At 38.7% G+C, this 17,019-nt stretch overlaps 1 protein-coding gene across 7 annotated transcripts in view; it reads right to left on the reverse strand.

The window, feature by feature from the left end:
• The window catches only part of LOC101052716 (uncharacterized), a 91,325-nt gene that overhangs the window by 5,006 nt on the left and 69,300 nt on the right, over nt 1-17,019 (reverse strand). For 4 of the 7 annotated variants that reach the window (XM_074385632.1, XM_074385628.1, XM_074385631.1 and 1 more), the window contains 4 exons: nt 16,214-16,340; nt 13,520-13,615; nt 3,869-3,934; nt 1,287-3,465 (listed from right to left, as the gene is read on the reverse strand). In XM_074385632.1, coding sequence (XP_074241733.1) covers nt 1,445-3,465; nt 3,869-3,934; nt 13,520-13,615; nt 16,214-16,325 — 2,295 coding nt within the window. In that variant the 5' untranslated portion in view covers nt 16,326-16,340 and the 3' untranslated portion in view covers nt 1,287-1,444. Of the gene's footprint in view, nt 1-1,276; nt 3,466-3,868; nt 3,935-13,519; nt 13,616-16,213; nt 16,341-17,019 lie in introns of those variants that run through there. The other 3 variants (XM_074385630.1, XM_074385629.1, XM_074385634.1) reach the window with 3 other exon arrangements.

Below are 17,019 nucleotides of genomic sequence, written 5' to 3' on the forward strand. Positions count from 1 at the left end.
TACCCAAAAAAGAGCCTCTCCAATTACCTTTTCATCACACATCTTACATTCTTTTTTAAGACTGAATTTCACTTTTGTTGCCCAAGTTGAAGTGCAATGGTATGATTTAGGCTGTGACCTTTGACTTACAGGTTCAAATGATTTCCCTGTTTCAGCATCCCAAGTAGCTGGGATTACGGGGATGCACCACCACACCTGGCCAATTTTTTTATTTTTAGTAGAGACAGGGTTTTGCCATGTTGGTGAGGCTGGTGTCAAACCCCTGACCTCAGGTGATCCACTCATCTCAGCCTCCCAAAGTGTTGGAATTAGAAGCGTGAGCCACCGTGCCCAGCTGCGTCTTACATTTTAATATCCTTACTGTTCCATAAAAAATGTTTTACATAATGCCCACCTAATAGTCTCTCCTATCTTTGATGCAGCAACAATTGGTCACATGCTTTTGCATGTGAATACAGGAGGAATGAAGAAACGGCATAAAGTTGAGAGTTTTATTACATCATTATTCACTAATTTGAAAAGCTGTAATTTTTTCAAGATAAAACTATACTTTAAATGTAATTATAACACTGAAAATGTTCTACTTCTTTTAATGTTATATACAAATACTTTATCCACTAATGTTTAGTTTGGATTGTTTTCTATACTCAGCAGTGATTTAGTGTAATGTCTGAAGTGTCAGTGCCTTAGGTATCTCTACTGTGAATTCTCTGAAATTTACATCAATTATGGATTAATAATTTTTCATATTTACTGCATCTACAATATATTTTAGTATGAACCCTCTGGTATTTTTTATGCCATGGTTTTTGAAATATGTTTTTCCAAACTTATTACACTGGTAGGGTTTTTCTGCAATATAAATTCCCTTATATTGAACAAAGTTTGTAACATAAACCAAGTATTACAGACTAATGTTTTATAAGCTGTAAGTTTTTGAAACTGTTTTTATAAATTTATTACATTTCCAGGGGTTTCCTCCAATATAAATTTTCTGATGTTGAACAGTAAGCAACTGCTTCAGGGTTTTCTCTAGTACAAAATGTGTGTAAGATCTGTGATACAAATAATGATACTATAACCCTCTTTGTATTTGTCATGTTTGTCTTCAGAATACTCTTCTTCACTTTAAAGGCCTATTTTCTGAAAGAGTTTTTGATACTAATTGCATTTATAATGGTTTTATTAAGTGCAGACGCTCTAATGTTGAGTAAGATATGAGCAGATATTAATGGTTTTTCCATTCTTTTGTGTATACCTTTTCTAAAATAAAAACTAATTCCCATGCAATAAGGTATGAGAATTAAAAGGTTTGCCACGTTCTTCATACTTGTAGTTGTTTACACCATTATAAATGACCTTACCTACAATCAAGTGTGACAACCATTTAAAGGCTTTGTCACATTCTTTGCATTTCTAGGATTTCACACCAGTATAATTTGTTTTATAAAGTTTTTGGTGTTGTCAAAATCACTGTCACAGCCTCAGGTTTGTTGAGTTTCTCTCCAGTATGAATTCTGTTATGTGTAGTAAGGTTTGAATATTGGTTGAAAGCTTTGCCACATTCTTTACATTTGTAGGGTTGCTCTTTAGTATGAATTCTCTTATGTGTATTAAGGTGTGAGGAATAGTTAAATGCTTTGCCACACTGTTCACATTTGTAGGGTTGGTCTCCAGTATGAATTTTCTTATGTTCAATAAGGTTTGAGGATCGATTAAAAGCTTTACCACATTTTTCACATTTGAAGGGTTTCTCTCCAGTATGAATAATCTTATGTGTAGAAAGGGTTGAGGATAGTTTAAAAGCTTTGCCACATTCTTCACATTTGTAGGGCTTCTCTCCAGTATGAATCTTCTTATGTTTAGTAAGGGTTGAGGACCATTTAAAGGCTTTGCCACATTTTTCACATTTGTAGGGTTTCTCTTCAGTGTGAATTATCTTATGTTTACTAAGAGTTGAGAACTGGTTAAAAGCTTTGCCACATTCTTCACATTTGTAGGGTTTTCCTCCAGTATGAATTTTTTTATGTGTAGTAAGATTTGAAGATTGGGTAAAAGCTTTGCCACATTCTTCACATTTGTATAATTTCTCACCAGTATGAATTTTCTTATGTGTAGTAAGGTTTGAAGACTGGGTAAAAGCTTTGCCACATTCTTCACATTTGTAGGGTTTCTCTCCAGTGTGAATTCTCTTATGTTTGGTAAGAATTGAGAAATGATTAAAAGCTTTGCCACATTCTTCACATTTGTAGGGTTTCTCTCCAGTATGAGTTATCTTATGTTCAGTAAGCTTTGAGGACCACTTAAAAGCTTTGCCACATTCTTCACATTTGTAGGGTTTCTTTTCAATGTGAATTTTCTTATGTTTAGTAAGGTTTGAGGACCGGCTAAAAGCTTTGCCACATTCTTCACATTTGTAGGGTCTTTCTGCAGTATGAATTCTCTTATGTGTAGTAAGGTTTGAGAACTGATTAAAGGCCTTGCCACATTCTTCACATTTGTAGGGTTTCTCTCCAGTATGAATTCTGTTATGTTTAGTAAGAGTTGAGGGCCAGTTAAAGGCTTTGCCACATTCTTCACATTTGTAGGGTTTCTCTCCAGTATGAGTTAACTTATGTTCAGTAAGCTTTGAGGACCACTTAAAAGCTTTGCCACATTCTTCACATTTGTAAGGTTTCTTTTCAGTATGAATTTTCTTATGTTTAGTAAGGTTTGAGGACCGGCTAAAAGCTTCACCACATTCTGTACACTTGTAGAATTTCTCTGCAGTATGTATTCTCTTATGTGTAGTAAGGTTTGAGAACTGGTTAAAGGCTTTGCCACATTCTTCACATGTGTAGGGTTTCTCTCCAGTATGAATTCTCTTATGCTTAGTAAGAGTTGAGGGCCAGTTAAAGGCTTTGCCACATTCTTCACATTTGTAGAGTTTGTGTCCAGTATCAATTTTTTTATGTGTAGTAAGGCGTGAGGACCTGTTCAAGGCTTTTCCACATTTATCACATGTGTAGGGTTTCTCTGCAGTACAAATTGTCTTATGTTTAGTGATGATTAAAGGCCACTTAAAGGCTTTTCCACATTTTTCACATTTGCAGAAATTCACTCTGGTATGAATTATTTTATGTTGAGTTAGATGCGAAAGCATGCAAAATGATTTGCCACATTCTTTACATTTGAAAAGTTTTTTTTCAGTATAGCTTATCTTATGTCTGTTTGAATTTGAAAATTTATGAAAGGCTTTCACACATTTATCAAATAGAAATGTTTTTCTCTGGGTAGTTGGCAAACATTGGTTAAATCCATTATAACCTTCTCTGTGCACATGACACTCATCCACACTTTTACAGTCTTTTTTTAAATGTAAATTTTTATGTTCACAGTTTTTATATCTTCTCAGTGTCACTTTTCGGAAAGGATCTTTTAGATGTTGCTCTGGCCAAAAGTCTTGGGCGAAATGAGAACACATAACTGAAAAAAATAAAAATAACAAATTATTCCACTTGCTAGACTCAGCAATAAATATACTTAGTATATTTAACATATAAAATTATATAAGGTACATAAGCAAGATGGCACAGAAAAATACCACAGGCCCTTATTTATTTATAGGCATATAAATGTAACAAAAACATACTGATCAAAATGCATTGGTGAAAAATGTATAAATCAGTGAAGTGCCCCAGGTGAGCCCAATACAAAGAGCCACATAGAAAGAAAAGATAAATTGGTTACATTTACCGAAAACAGCTTTTTCTGATCTCTAACATAATATAGTATCTTTAGAAGTAAATTGCCAACTCCAGTTATTTTGCATTTAGGGGAATACCTGAGAGTGGATAATCTATAAAGAAAAAAGGTTTATTTTGCTTACAATTTGGCAGACTGTACAAGAAGTGTGTGCCAGCATCTGCTTCGGGTGAGGGTCTCAGGAAGCTTACTGTTACGGTGGAAGGAAAAGAGTGGAAATATCACATGGTAATAGAGAAAGTGTGAGGTGAAGGAGCCAGGTTCTTTTAATGAACCAACAGTCTTTCGAGTATAACAGAGTGCAAACTGTTTTTTGTGTTTTTTTTCCTCAGACGAAGTCTCATTCTGTCATCCAGGCTGTGGCGTCAGTGGCGCGATCTCAGCTCACTGCAACCTCCATCTCCCAGGTTCAAGTGACTCTCCTGCCTCAGCCTCCCAGGTAGCTGGGACTACAGGTGCATGCCACCACCCAGCTAACTTTTTTATTTTTTGTCGAGACAGGGTTTCACTATGTTGGCAAGGCTGGTCCCAAACTCCTGATCTCAAGTGATCTGCCCACCTCAGCCTCCCAAAGTTCTGGGATTACAGACATGAGCCACCACGCCCAGCCGAAGGTAAATATTTTTATTACTAAGAGGATGGTGCCAAGCCATTCATGAAGAATTCACTCCCACTACAAAAACACCTCTTTCCAGGTCCCACATCCAACATTGATGATTACGTTGCAGCATGAGGTTTAGAAACACGGACATCCAAACCATATCACAGACAAAGTATACTTAACAGACTCATACAAACCTTTCTAGTAAAAAGCAAGAGACTATACAATATTCTTATTTGTACTTTGTGTATTTTATTAGGATGAATACCGAGTTTTATTTATTTATTTATTTATTTATTTATTTATTTATTTATTTATTTATTTTTAATTTAAGACAGGGTTTCACCATGTTGGTCAGGCTGGTCTTGAACTCTTGACCTCAGGTGACCCGCCCGCCTTGGCCTCCAAAGTGCTTGGATCACAGGCATGAGCCACCACACCCGGCCACCAAGTTTTATTAAATTTAAGAATACCAGCTGGGTACAGTGGTTTATGGCTATAATCCCAAAATTTGGGGAAAAAAGGTAGGAGGATCACTTGGGGCCAGAAGTTTGAGACCAGCCAGGGTAACACAGTGGGGCCCTGTCTCAACAAATAATTAAAAAAAAAAATTAGCCAGGAATGGTAGTTCATGTCTGTACACCCAGCTACTTGAGGGGCTCAGGTTGAAGCATCACTTGAGCCCAGGAATTTGAGGCTGCAGTGAGCCAAAATCATGCCGCTGCACTCCAGTATGGGCGACAGAGTAAGATCCTGTCTCAAAACAACAACTACAACCAATAAATTTAAGAAGGCCAAAATTATACACTGTGTTTTTTGACCAACGTTGCATAAAACTAGGAATTAAAAGCAAAACTAAAAAAATATGAAAATAAAACACACTTTTCAACAAATTCTTTTTTTTTTTTTTTTTTAGACAGAGTTTCACTCTTTTTGCTCAGGCTGGAGTACAATAGCGCGATCTTGGCTCATTGCAACCTCTGCCTCCCAAGTTCAAGCCATTCTCCCCTCTCGGCCTCCCAAGTAGCTGGGATTACAGGCATGCACCACCATGCCCAGCTAATTTTTTGTATTTTTAGTAGAGATGGGGTTTCTCCATGCTGGTCAGGCTGGTCTTGAACTCCTGACCTCAGGTGATCTGCCCACCTCAGCCTCCCAAAGTGCTGAGATTACAGACGTGAGCCACCGTGCCCGGCCTCAACATATTCTTGCTCAAGGATCAAATAATTTAATTTTTGCAAAGTTGTCGATACAAGTTATAGTGACGAACTAATTCAATATAATCTCTACCAAAAATTCAATAGTATAATTTTTTACAGAAATATTCTTCACAATTTTAAAATCTGATGAAAAATCTCAGCCAAACAACTATGAAAACAATAAAGAGGTATTATACTTTCTGATTTCAAAACATAAAAGCTACAATTATAATGTGGTACTGACACAAAGACAGATAAGTAGATGAATAAACAGAATAAAAAGCCCTAAAATGAACCCTTCTGTTTATGATCAAATGATCTTCCACAAAGTTGCCAAGAGCAAATAATAGAAAAACAAGTCTTCAAAAAATAATGTTGAAATGTGGATATCAAAAGTAATAAAATAAAGTTGAATCATTTCCTTAAATTATATATACAAATAATTTAAGTAGCCAAAAAGAAGTAACTAACAAATCTTTTAAAAAGAAATATTAAAAAAAGACATGACATTGGTCTTGGCACCATTTTCTTAGATACAACCTTAAATGCATGAACAACCAAAAAAGAACAGAACGGTGGCTCAAGCCTGTAATCCCAGCACTTTGGGAGGCCGAGGCGGGTGGATCACGAGGTCGAGAGATCGAAACCATCCTGGTCAACATGGTGAAACCCCGTCTCTATTAAAAATACAAAAAATTAGCTGAGCATGGTGGCACGTGCCTGTAATCCCAGCTACTCCGGAGGCTGAGGCAGGAGAATTGCTTGAACCCAGGAGGCGGAGGTTGCGGTGAGCCGAGATCGCGCCATTTGCACTCCAGCCTGGGTAACGAGAGCGAAACTCCGTCTCAAAAAAAAAAAAAGAAAGAACAGAAAACTTTAGCTACATCATACCTCAAAATTTCTGTACATCAAAGAAAACATTCGATAGAGTGACAATACCTCCTAGAAAATGAAAGTATTTGCAAATCCCATGTGATATTTATTCACTGATATTCAGAATATATAAATAACTCTTAAAACTGAACAATAAACTTGAATAACTTGATTTTGAAATGGACAAATAATTGAACTAAATTTTTATCAAAAATGTACACAAATGGAAAGAAGTATTTGAAAACACACAAAATTATGATTTGTAGAGAAATGCATAAAAACTGCAATGAAAAATAAAATCACCTTACACCCATTTAGAATGGCCACTATAATAAATTTTTTTAAAACCAAAATCTGTTGATGATGCAATAAAAATAGTCAGATGCAGGGGCTCACATCTTTAATCCCAGCACTCTGCAAGGGCGAGACAGGTAAATCACCTTAGGTCAGGAGTTCAAGACCAGCCTGGCGAACATAGGATAACCTCATCTGTACTAAAAACACAAAAATTAGTTAAGCGTGGTGGTGGGTGCCTGTAAATCTCAGCTACTCCAGAAGCTAAGGCAGGAGAATTGTTTGAACCTGGGACATGGAGGCTGCCGTGAGCTGAGATTGAGTCACTGCACTCCAGTCTAGGTGACAGAGTAAGACCCAATATTTGGGGGAAAAAAAAAAAATCTGTGTTGATTGGTAGTGGAAAATAAGTATGCAGCCATTATTTAAAATGTTGTGTGTCTCAAATGATTAAAAATGAAATTATCATCAAATACAGAAATTTCATTTATGAATCTATATTCATGACAGAAAACACAGGACCTGTATGACATAAACATCCATATTTATTATATCAGTAGGCACGAAAGCCAAAAGGCTGAAGAAACTTAAATATTCCTTGATTGATAAATATATCAAAAAATAATTTTAATATAAATTTTGAGAATACTATGTCACCTGAAATTAACAAGTAAGGAAATTATGGATATCATATGACTCAACTTATTTGACATATCTTAGGTAGTCACACTAAATAAAAACAGAAAGTAAAAGGGAGTTTGTTAAGGGCTGACGAGAGTAAAATGAGTACTAGTTACTTAATGTGTATTTAGTTTCAAATGTGTAAAATTTCTAGATGCTTTTTTGAATTAACAATGTAAATATGCTTATCATGCCTGAAATGTACAGCTTTTTTTTTTTTCTTTTCTGAGTCAGGGTCTCACTCTTGTCACCCAAGCTGAAGTACAGTGGCACAATTATGGCTCACCATAGACTGTAACTCCAAAGCTCATGTAATCCTTCCCCATTAATCTTCCAAAAAGCTTAGACCACAGGTACACACCACCATGCTTGGCTACTTTCAAAAATTATTTGTAGAGAGGGAATCTCCGTATGTTGCGCAGACTAATCTCAAACTTTGGCCTCAAGCAATTCACCTGTCTTGGCCTCCCAAAATCCTGGTATTACAGATGTGAACTGACACCATGCCTGAAATGTACACTTCAATAGATTTAAGATGGTAAATTTTATGTTATATATATTTATAACACTAACATTAACAAAAAGAAAAACCTAAAAAAAATACAGAACTATAAATCTTTCTAAAAATTACCTTCAAATCACAAAAGTGTTTCTCTCACGCAGAGAAAATATATATTTATCACTAAACAAATGGTGGAAATAGACTACTTCCATGACTACTCGCTAGGGAAGATAAAACAACCATTAAAAATTAGGTAAAAAATAATAAACATAAGATACGGCATAACCAAAATTGGGGTCATATTTACAGATAAACACATATATAATATGATTGTGATAGACATATTTGATTTATGTCTTAATTAAATCCCACATTGACTTAAAGTGTACAGAACTGAAAATTGTCTAAGGCCAGGCGTGGTGGCTCACATCTGTAATCCCAGCACTTTGGGAGGCCAAGGTGGGTGGATCACTTGAGGTCAGGAGTTCAAGACTAGCCTGGCCAGCATGGTGAAATCCCGTATCTACTAAAAAATAAATAACTAAGTAAATAAATAAAATTAGCTGGGCGTGATGGCACATGCCTGCAGTCCCAACTACCTGGGAGGCTGAGGCAGGAGAATGGCTCGAACCTAGAAGGTGGAGGTTGCAGTGAGCCAAGATGGTGTCATTGCACTCCAGCCTGGCAACAGAGCAAGACTTGTCTCAAAAAAAGAAAAGAAAATTGTCTGGAAATTATAATATACATGTAAAACCAAAAAACACAATAAACTCATGTTAAGAAACCTACACTAAAAAAACGCACTAATATGAAACTGGAAAACAGTAATAAGAAAAATGTTTACTGATAATATCTAGTTTGCAAGGCCAGGCATGCCTGTAATCCCAGCACTATGGAAGGCCGAGGCAGGTGAACTACCGGAGGTCAGGACTTTGAGACCAACTTGGCCAATATGATGAAACCCTGTCTCAACTAAAAATACAAAAATTAGCTGAGAATGGTGGCATGCACCTATAATCCCAGCTACTCAGGAGGCTGTGACAGGAGAATTGCTTGAACCCAGGAGTTGGAGGTTGCAGTGAGCACTCCAGCCTGGGCAAAGAGAGCAAAATTCTATCTCAAAAAAAAAAAAAAAAAATCTGGTATTTTATTTTTGTTTATTTTATTTTATTTTTTTTTTGAGACGGAGTTTCGCTTTTGTTACCCAGGCTGGAGTGCAATGGCGCAATCTTGGCTCACCGCAACCTCCGCCTCCTGGGTTCAGGCAATTCTTCTGCCTCAGCCTCCTGAGTAGCTGGGATTACAGGCACGTGCCACCATGCCCAGCTAATTTTTTGTACTTCTAGTAGAGACGGGGTTTCACCATGTTGACCAGGATGGTCTCGATCTCTTGACCTCGTGATCCACCCGCCTCGGCCTCCCAAAGTGTTGGGATTACAGGCGTGAGCCACCACGCCTGGCCTGGTATTTTATTTTTAATGGTGCATATAGATGTACCATTAAATAAGAATTTGCCTAGATAACTACAGTATTTGACTGTAACTGTGTACTTTTGAATCACTGGCATGAACTATACAGAAGTAAAGTTTTAGAGAAAATGCAGTATAATCATAAATACGAGACTATTGAGAAACTTTTAATAAGTATTTAAAATAAACTACAGATAACATTCATATTTTAAATATATGCTATACTTACAAAAATAAAACTGCCGTAATCCAATTTTAGAAACAAAGAATAGCCTTACCTTGCTAAATTATGTATTGTAATATATATACATATATGTTAAAGAATATGATTAGAGCCTCTGATATATAAAACAAGTATTTGGGAATAAATTATATTATTTAGATATAGGATATAATACTTTTTTACCTACAGCAAACTTAAACTTTTTTTTTAAGATGGGGTTTCACCATGTTGGCCAGGTTGGTCTTGAACTTTTGACCTCAAGTGATCCACCTGCCTCGGCCTCCCAAAGTGCTGGGATTACAGGCGTTGAGCCACTGCACCAGGCCCAGCAAACTTAAATTTATAAGTAACTATATTAGTAAAAATGGAATGGCTGTTATCTAATTTACTTCAGACATAACATGCAAATTCTCATTTAATTGTCCTAAATGTCTGATTCCAAAATTATAGACACATTTGAAATAAAAAACAAACTGAGCCAGGCACAGTGGCTCATGCCTGTAATCCCAGCACTGTGAGAGGCTGAGGTGGGTAAATAATCTGAGGTCAGAAGTTTTAGACCAACCTGACTAATGTGGTAAAAATTCCCATATCTACTTAAAATATATAAAAACTAGCCAGGTTTGATGGTGGACAACTGTAACCTCAGCTACCTGGGAGGCCGAGGCAGGAGAATCAGTTGAACCTGAGAAGTGGAGGTTGCAATGAGCTGAGATTGTGCCATTGCACTCCAGCCTGGCCGACAGAGCAAGACTGACTTAAAAAAAAAAAAAGAAAAAAGAAAAAAAATAGAAAAAGAAACTAAAAACTAAAAGTGTGTAAGAAGAGTGACATCAGTAGAATGGAAAAATAAAAGGTGCCCAGGTGCCCTACTAGCTTACCCCCATAGAGCAGGAAAATTTGTCAGCCATCCCAGACAAAAATGCCTTTATGAGAGCCAGATATCATGGCTCACACCTGTAGTAACAACTACATAGTACATTGAGGTTGGAGAACTGCTTCAGGCTAGGATTTTAAGATCAGGCTGGGTTACGCAGCAAGATCCCATCTCAAAAATAAGTGCCTTCGAAAGCTTTGAGATCCCGGGAGGTAGTTGTAAAACTCTCATAAAGCCCAAGATTAAGGAGTTTGTTTTTTTTTTAGAATGCAGGCTCTCATTCAGGTGGCAAACTACGGGACCTCTGTTCTTTTTTTTTTTTTTTTCCATAGTTAAGATGAAAATTTATTGACATTCTGAAAATAAGGATTGTGAAAAACTAATGTTGCTTCTAATTTATCCTAGGAGTTACTTCCCAAAAATGTTAATCACAGTTGGATTGAAAGGGTCTTTGGGAAATGTGGCAATGTGGTTTATATAAGTATACCACATTATAAGTCTACTGGAGATCCAAAAGGATTTGCGTTTGTAGAATTTGAAACAAAAGAACAAGCAGCAAAAGCAATTGAAGTAGGTCCAGATCCTGAAGTCAGAACAGGGAAGAGGAAGAGAAGTAGCTCTGAAGATGCAGAATCCCTAGCACCACGATCAAAAATAAAGAAAATTATTCAGAAAGACATGGTTAAGGAAGCTTCAGAAGTTTCCAAAGAAAATAGAGGTAAATCTCCAAGGTTTTAATTAGATAAATTAAGCTTCTATTCACCCACTTCACAGCTCGATGTCTTAACTGACTTTTTAAATTTCAAGATATAGAAATCTCTACTGAAGAGGAAAAGGATACTGGAGATCTAAAGGATAGCTCTCTCTTAAAAACAAAAAGAAAACACAAGAAAAAACATAAAGAGAGACATAAAATGGGAGAAGAAGTTATACCATTAAGAGTACTATCAAAGTAAGTCTGTGGTTTAAATTCTGCTGTCGTTGGCTTAACAATCCACCCCTGTTCTTAACTACAAACCAGAAAATGGCCCACCCAACTTGAAAATTCTGAACTTACTCTGTAACCATCCCAAACTGCTTCCAGCCACTGTCTGTGAGAGATCCTGTTTTTCAAAAGGCCTGGAGGAAGACACCGGTTTATAGCCAGGCAGGCCTTTACTATGGACCCTGAAGCAGTTAAGTGACTGTTCCAGCTTCCTGAGCCATGGTTTACAGCCAGTTCTGCCTCCTAGAAACCCACACAGTTACCTGGGGAAATCTTCTCTAGGACTCAGTGAAAGCCATACTCATCCACATCCTGATACAAAGCCCACCATATGCAGACCTAACTACAAAAACCCACCCTAGTGCCTGCCCTATAGAGCAAAGTCCTGAAGGATATTCATTCTGCCCAAAAATAAAATGGAAATTACAACTAACCAAGTCCCTTGCAACAAGCCAACTAAAAAGGTGGCCATAGTGCAGACCCAGCAGCCTTGTGATCAAGCTATGACCCCTTTTCACTACAGGCCAGGAGCAGTGGCTCATGCCTGTAATCCCAGCACTTTGGGAGGCTGAGGCGGACAGATCACTTGAGGTTAGAAGTTTAAGACCAAGATGTCAAAACCCTGTCTTTACTAAAAATTCAAAAATTAGCCAGGCATGGTAATACATGCCTATAATCCCAGCTACTCAGGAGGCTGAAGGAGGAGAATCGCTTGAACTCGGGAGGTGGAGGTTGCAGTGAGATGAGGCCGTGCCACTGCACTCCAGCCTGGGTGACACAGCAAGACTCTGTCTTTAAAAAAAAGAAAAAAGCCGGGCGCGCTGGCTCAAGCCTGTAATCCCAGCACTTGGGGAGGCTGAGGCGGGTGGATCACGAGGTCAAGAGATCGAGACCATCCTGGTCAACATGGTGAAACCCGTCTCTACTAAAAATACAAAAAATTAGCTGGGCATGGTAGCTCATGCCTGTAATCCTAGCTACTCAGGAGGCTGAGGCGGGAGAATTGCCTGAACCCAGGAGGCAGAGGTTGCGGTGAGCTGAGATAGCGCCATTGCACTCCAGCCTGGATAACAAGAGCAAAACCCCGTCTCAAAAAAAAAAAAAAAAAAAAAAAGCCATGTTATCCAAACTGAGCTATAAATTTTATAAACTTTCTATCAAAGTTCCTGTGGCATTTTTTTCACAGTAATGGAAATTGTAATTCTAAGATATACATGAAACCAGAATAAACTTTGAACATAGCAATCTTGAGGAAAAAGAACAAAGCAGAGAAACATAATTAATAATTTGAAATTATGTAAAGATTATAGTAATAAAAACAGGATGAACTGTGCAGAAAATACACACAAAAATCCAACGGAACAGAAAGTACTACTCTCACATTTCAGATGTGATGCAAAAAAAGAACTTAAAATAGTTTCTCAAAAGTATGCAAACATCAGCCGGGCGCGGTGGCTCAATCCTGTAATCCCAGCACTTTGGGAGGCCGAGGCGGGTGGATCACGAGGTCAAGAGATCAAGACCATCCTGGTCAACATGGTGAAACCCCGTCTCTACTAAAAATACAAAAAATCAGCTGGGCATGGTGGCATATGCCTATAATCCCAACTACTCAGGAGGCTGAGGCAGGAGAATTGCCTGAACCCAGGAGGCGGAGGTTGCGGTGAGCCGAGATCGCGCCATTGCACTCCAGCCTGGGTAACAAGAGCGAAACTCCGTCTCAAAAAAAAAAAAAAAAAAAAAAAAAAGTATGCAGACATTTGTGTGTCCCCAAAAATAATGAAAATGCAGTCAAATTGTGCAGTCTCTTAAATGTCATGAAGAGGACTTTGGCTCTCACTTGAAGGAAACTTGAAGGAAGATCACCAAAGGGAAATTAGAATCCTGAGACAATTTAAAAGCATCGGACAAAAGATGCCCCTATGTGAAAGCAAAATGAAAAAACTCAGGCTTCCCAGAAACTGTTTCCTTTGGAACACAGCTTCTCAAGTCATATTTTAAGGACTGGCTTTCTTAACCTTTGCACTTCTCATCTGTGTTGTCTGCTGTATAGACTTTCACTCTCACCTACCTGAGGATTTGGCAACCATCTCATGTCTCTTCATATTCCAAGGTTCTTTTTCTTGCTCCAGACAGATGATCAGGTCTGGCTTAGAAACAGTGATACCTGTTTTAATAAAAAATAAATTACATGAATCTTGTTCATATTCTCCAATTATTAATCTAGTAATGTGTCCAGTATGAAGGGTGTGATAGAATATCCTAATAATTAATCCCAAAATACTAATTTTTATTTTTCGAGATGGAGTCTCAGTCTGTCACCAAGGCTGGAGTCCAGAGGTGTGATCTCGGCTCAATGCAATCTCTGCCTCCTGGGTTCAAGCTATTCTAATGCCTCTGCCTCCCAAGTAGCTGGGATTACAGGCATATGCCACTATGCCTGGTTAATTTTTGCATTTTTAGTAGAGACAGGGTTTTAGTAGAGGCAGGGATTACAAGCACCTGCTAGCACACTAGGCTACTTTTTTTTTTGTACATATATACATATTTTTTTTTATAAAGGTGGGATTTCACCATGATAGCCAGGCTGGTCTTGAACTCCTGACCTCAGGTGATCCACCCACCTCGGCCTCCCAAAGTGCTAGGATTAAAGGCGTGAGCCACAGCGCCTGGCCATTTGTATTTTCATTAGAGACGAGGTTTCACCATGTTGGTCAGGCTGGTCTTGAACTCTTAACCTTAGGGTGATCTGCCTGCCTTGGCTTTCCAAAGCGCTGGGATTATAGGCATGAGCCACCATACCTGGACCCAGAATACTAATTTTTCTTTCTTGCTTTCATTCTTTCTTTTTTTTTTTGAGACGGAGTTTCGCTCTTATTACCCAGGCTGGAGTGCAATGGCACAATCTCGGCTCACCGCAACCTCTGCCTCCTGGGTTCAGGAAATTCTCCTGCCTCAGCCTCCTAAGTAGCTGAGACTACAGGCACGCATTGCCATGCCCAGCTAATTTTTTGTATTTTTAGTAGAGACGGGGTTTCACCACGTTGACCAGGATGGTCTCGATCTCTTGACCTCGTGATCCACCTGCCTTGGCCTCCCAAAGTGCTGGGATTACAGGCTTGAGCCACCGCGCCTGGCTTGCTTTCATTCTTTCTTTTTTTTTAAGACGGAGTCTTGCTCTGTTGCCCAGGCTAGAGTGCAATGGTGTGATCTCGGATCACTGCAACCTCTATCTCCCGAGTTGAAGCGATTCTTCTGCCTCAGCCTCCCGAGTACCTGGGATTACAGGTGCCTGCCACCACACCCCCAGCTAACTTTTGTATTTTTAGTAGAGACAGGTTTCACTATCTTGGCCAGGCTGGTCTCAAACTCCTGACTTCATGATCCACCCACCTTGGCCTCCCAAAGTGCTGGGATTACAGCTGTGTTCCACCATGCCCAGCCTAATTTTTTAAAAAAATTTATTTTATTATGATTTTTAGATAGAGTCTTGCTGTTGCCCAGGATACAGTGCACATGTGCAATCACAGATCACTGCAACCTCTGCCTCCCAGGTTCGAGCCATTCTCCTGCCTCAGCTTCCTGAGTAGCTGGAATTACAGGTGTGCACCATCATGCCTATCTAATTTTTATATTTTTAGTAGAGATGGGGTTTCACCATCCTGGCCAGGCTGGTCTCAAACTCCTGGCCTTGTGATCCACCTGCCTTGGCCTCCCAAAATGCTGGGATTACAGGTGTGTTCCACCACTCCTGGCCTAATTTTTTTTTTTTTTGAGACGGAGTTTTGCTCTTGTTACCCAGGCTGGAGTGCAATGGCATGATCTCAGCTCACCGCAACCTACGCCTCCTGGGTTCAGGCAATTCTCCTGCCTCAGCCTCCCGAGTAGCTGGTACTACAGGCGTGTGCCACCATGCCCAGCTAATTTTTGTATTTTTAATAGAGACGGAGTTTCACCATGTTGACCAGAATGGTCTCGATCTCTTGACCTTGTGATCCACCCGCCTCGGCCTCCCAAAGTGCTGGGATTACAGGCATGAGCCACCGCGCCCGGCCTACCTGGCCTAATTTTTAACAAAAATTTCTTTTCTTTGAGAAGGAGTCTTGCTCTGTTGCCCAGGATGGAGTGCAGTAGTGCGATCTAGGCTGACTGCAACCTCTGCCTCCCAGATTCAAGCCATTCTCCTGCCTCAGCCTCCTAAGTAGCTGGGATTACAGGTATGCAACATCATGCCTGGCTAATTTTTATATTTTTAGTAGAGACAGGGTTTTGTCATGTTGGTCAGGCTGGTCTTGAACTCCTGATGTTAGGTGATCTGCCTGCCTCAGCCTCCCAGAGTGCTGGGATTATGAGTGAGCCACCATGCCTGGCCTTTAACAAACATTTCTAAATATTTAGAAAATATCTTATTTTGTAACTTCTTAAGTTCACTACCTGATAATACCGAATCAAAAATTAGTGTTGGCAAGTAGAATTTAAGTTGTGGGAAACAATATTTTATGACACTTTATTTCTGGAATTACCACTAATCCAGAGTGAAAGACACAGATTAGCTCAGAAATGTGAAAAGTTTAGGTCAAGATGAAACATCTTGAAAAAATTCTTTAGTCCATCAAAAAAATCTCCAAGATTTTTCTGAAAACAGGAAGTCTGAAAGTCATCAATGCAATGCACAAATTACCAAAAAACACTCTACAAAAAAAAAAAAAAAAAGAAAAGAAATCTTTAGGGTATATCAGAATTTGTATATTGAAGTTATGCTCACCCAGGAAGACCAGGTTTCTGTAGTTCTCTAACATCACATTTCTATATAAATTCTGCTGTGCAGTGTCCAGGCATTGCCACTCCTCCAGACAGAATTCTATGGCCACATCCATAAATGTCAATGGTCCCTAAAAAATACACATACACATACACACATTTACCAAGTGGCCATGGGGAGAATTTACAATTTGACTCAAGGTAAAATGAGAGAGTAAAGAGAAGAGGTTCTGACTTATAGACAAATTATCCAATAAAATAATTATTTACATGGAAATATTCTGTATATATATTTTTTTAGATGGGGTTTTGCTCTTGTTGCCCAGGCTGGAGTGCAATGGCATGATCTTGGCTCACCACAACCTCCACCTCCTGGATTCAATCGATTCTTCTGCCTCAGCTTCCCGAGTAGCTGGGATTATAGGCATGCACCACCACGCCTGGCTAATTTTGTATTTTTTAGTAGAGATGGGGTTTCTCCATGTTGGTCAGGCTGTTCTCCAACTTCTGACCTCAGGTGATCCACCTGCCTCGGCCTCCCAAAGTGTTGGGATTACAGGCTCTCTAATGTATTTTCTACTCCTGAGAAAAGAAAGTGGCATAAGTTCTACATCAGTGTACATATTGTACTTTTCCATACTATTTTTCTGGATGATAAACTATAAAATTAAGGGCATAAACAAATGTGAATTTTTGAGTTCTCTATTTGCATCATATAGAATGAGTTGCATATATTTTTCAGATAAATCCAGTAAGTGGAAAAGTCTGTGTTCTTTTCTAGTTTTTCTGACCTGTAAACAAATATAAGAG

Source organism: Saimiri boliviensis, chromosome 14 (assembly GCF_048565385.1).
Source record: "Saimiri boliviensis isolate mSaiBol1 chromosome 14, mSaiBol1.pri, whole genome shotgun sequence".
Taxonomy (NCBI): domain Eukaryota; kingdom Metazoa; phylum Chordata; class Mammalia; order Primates; family Cebidae; genus Saimiri; species Saimiri boliviensis.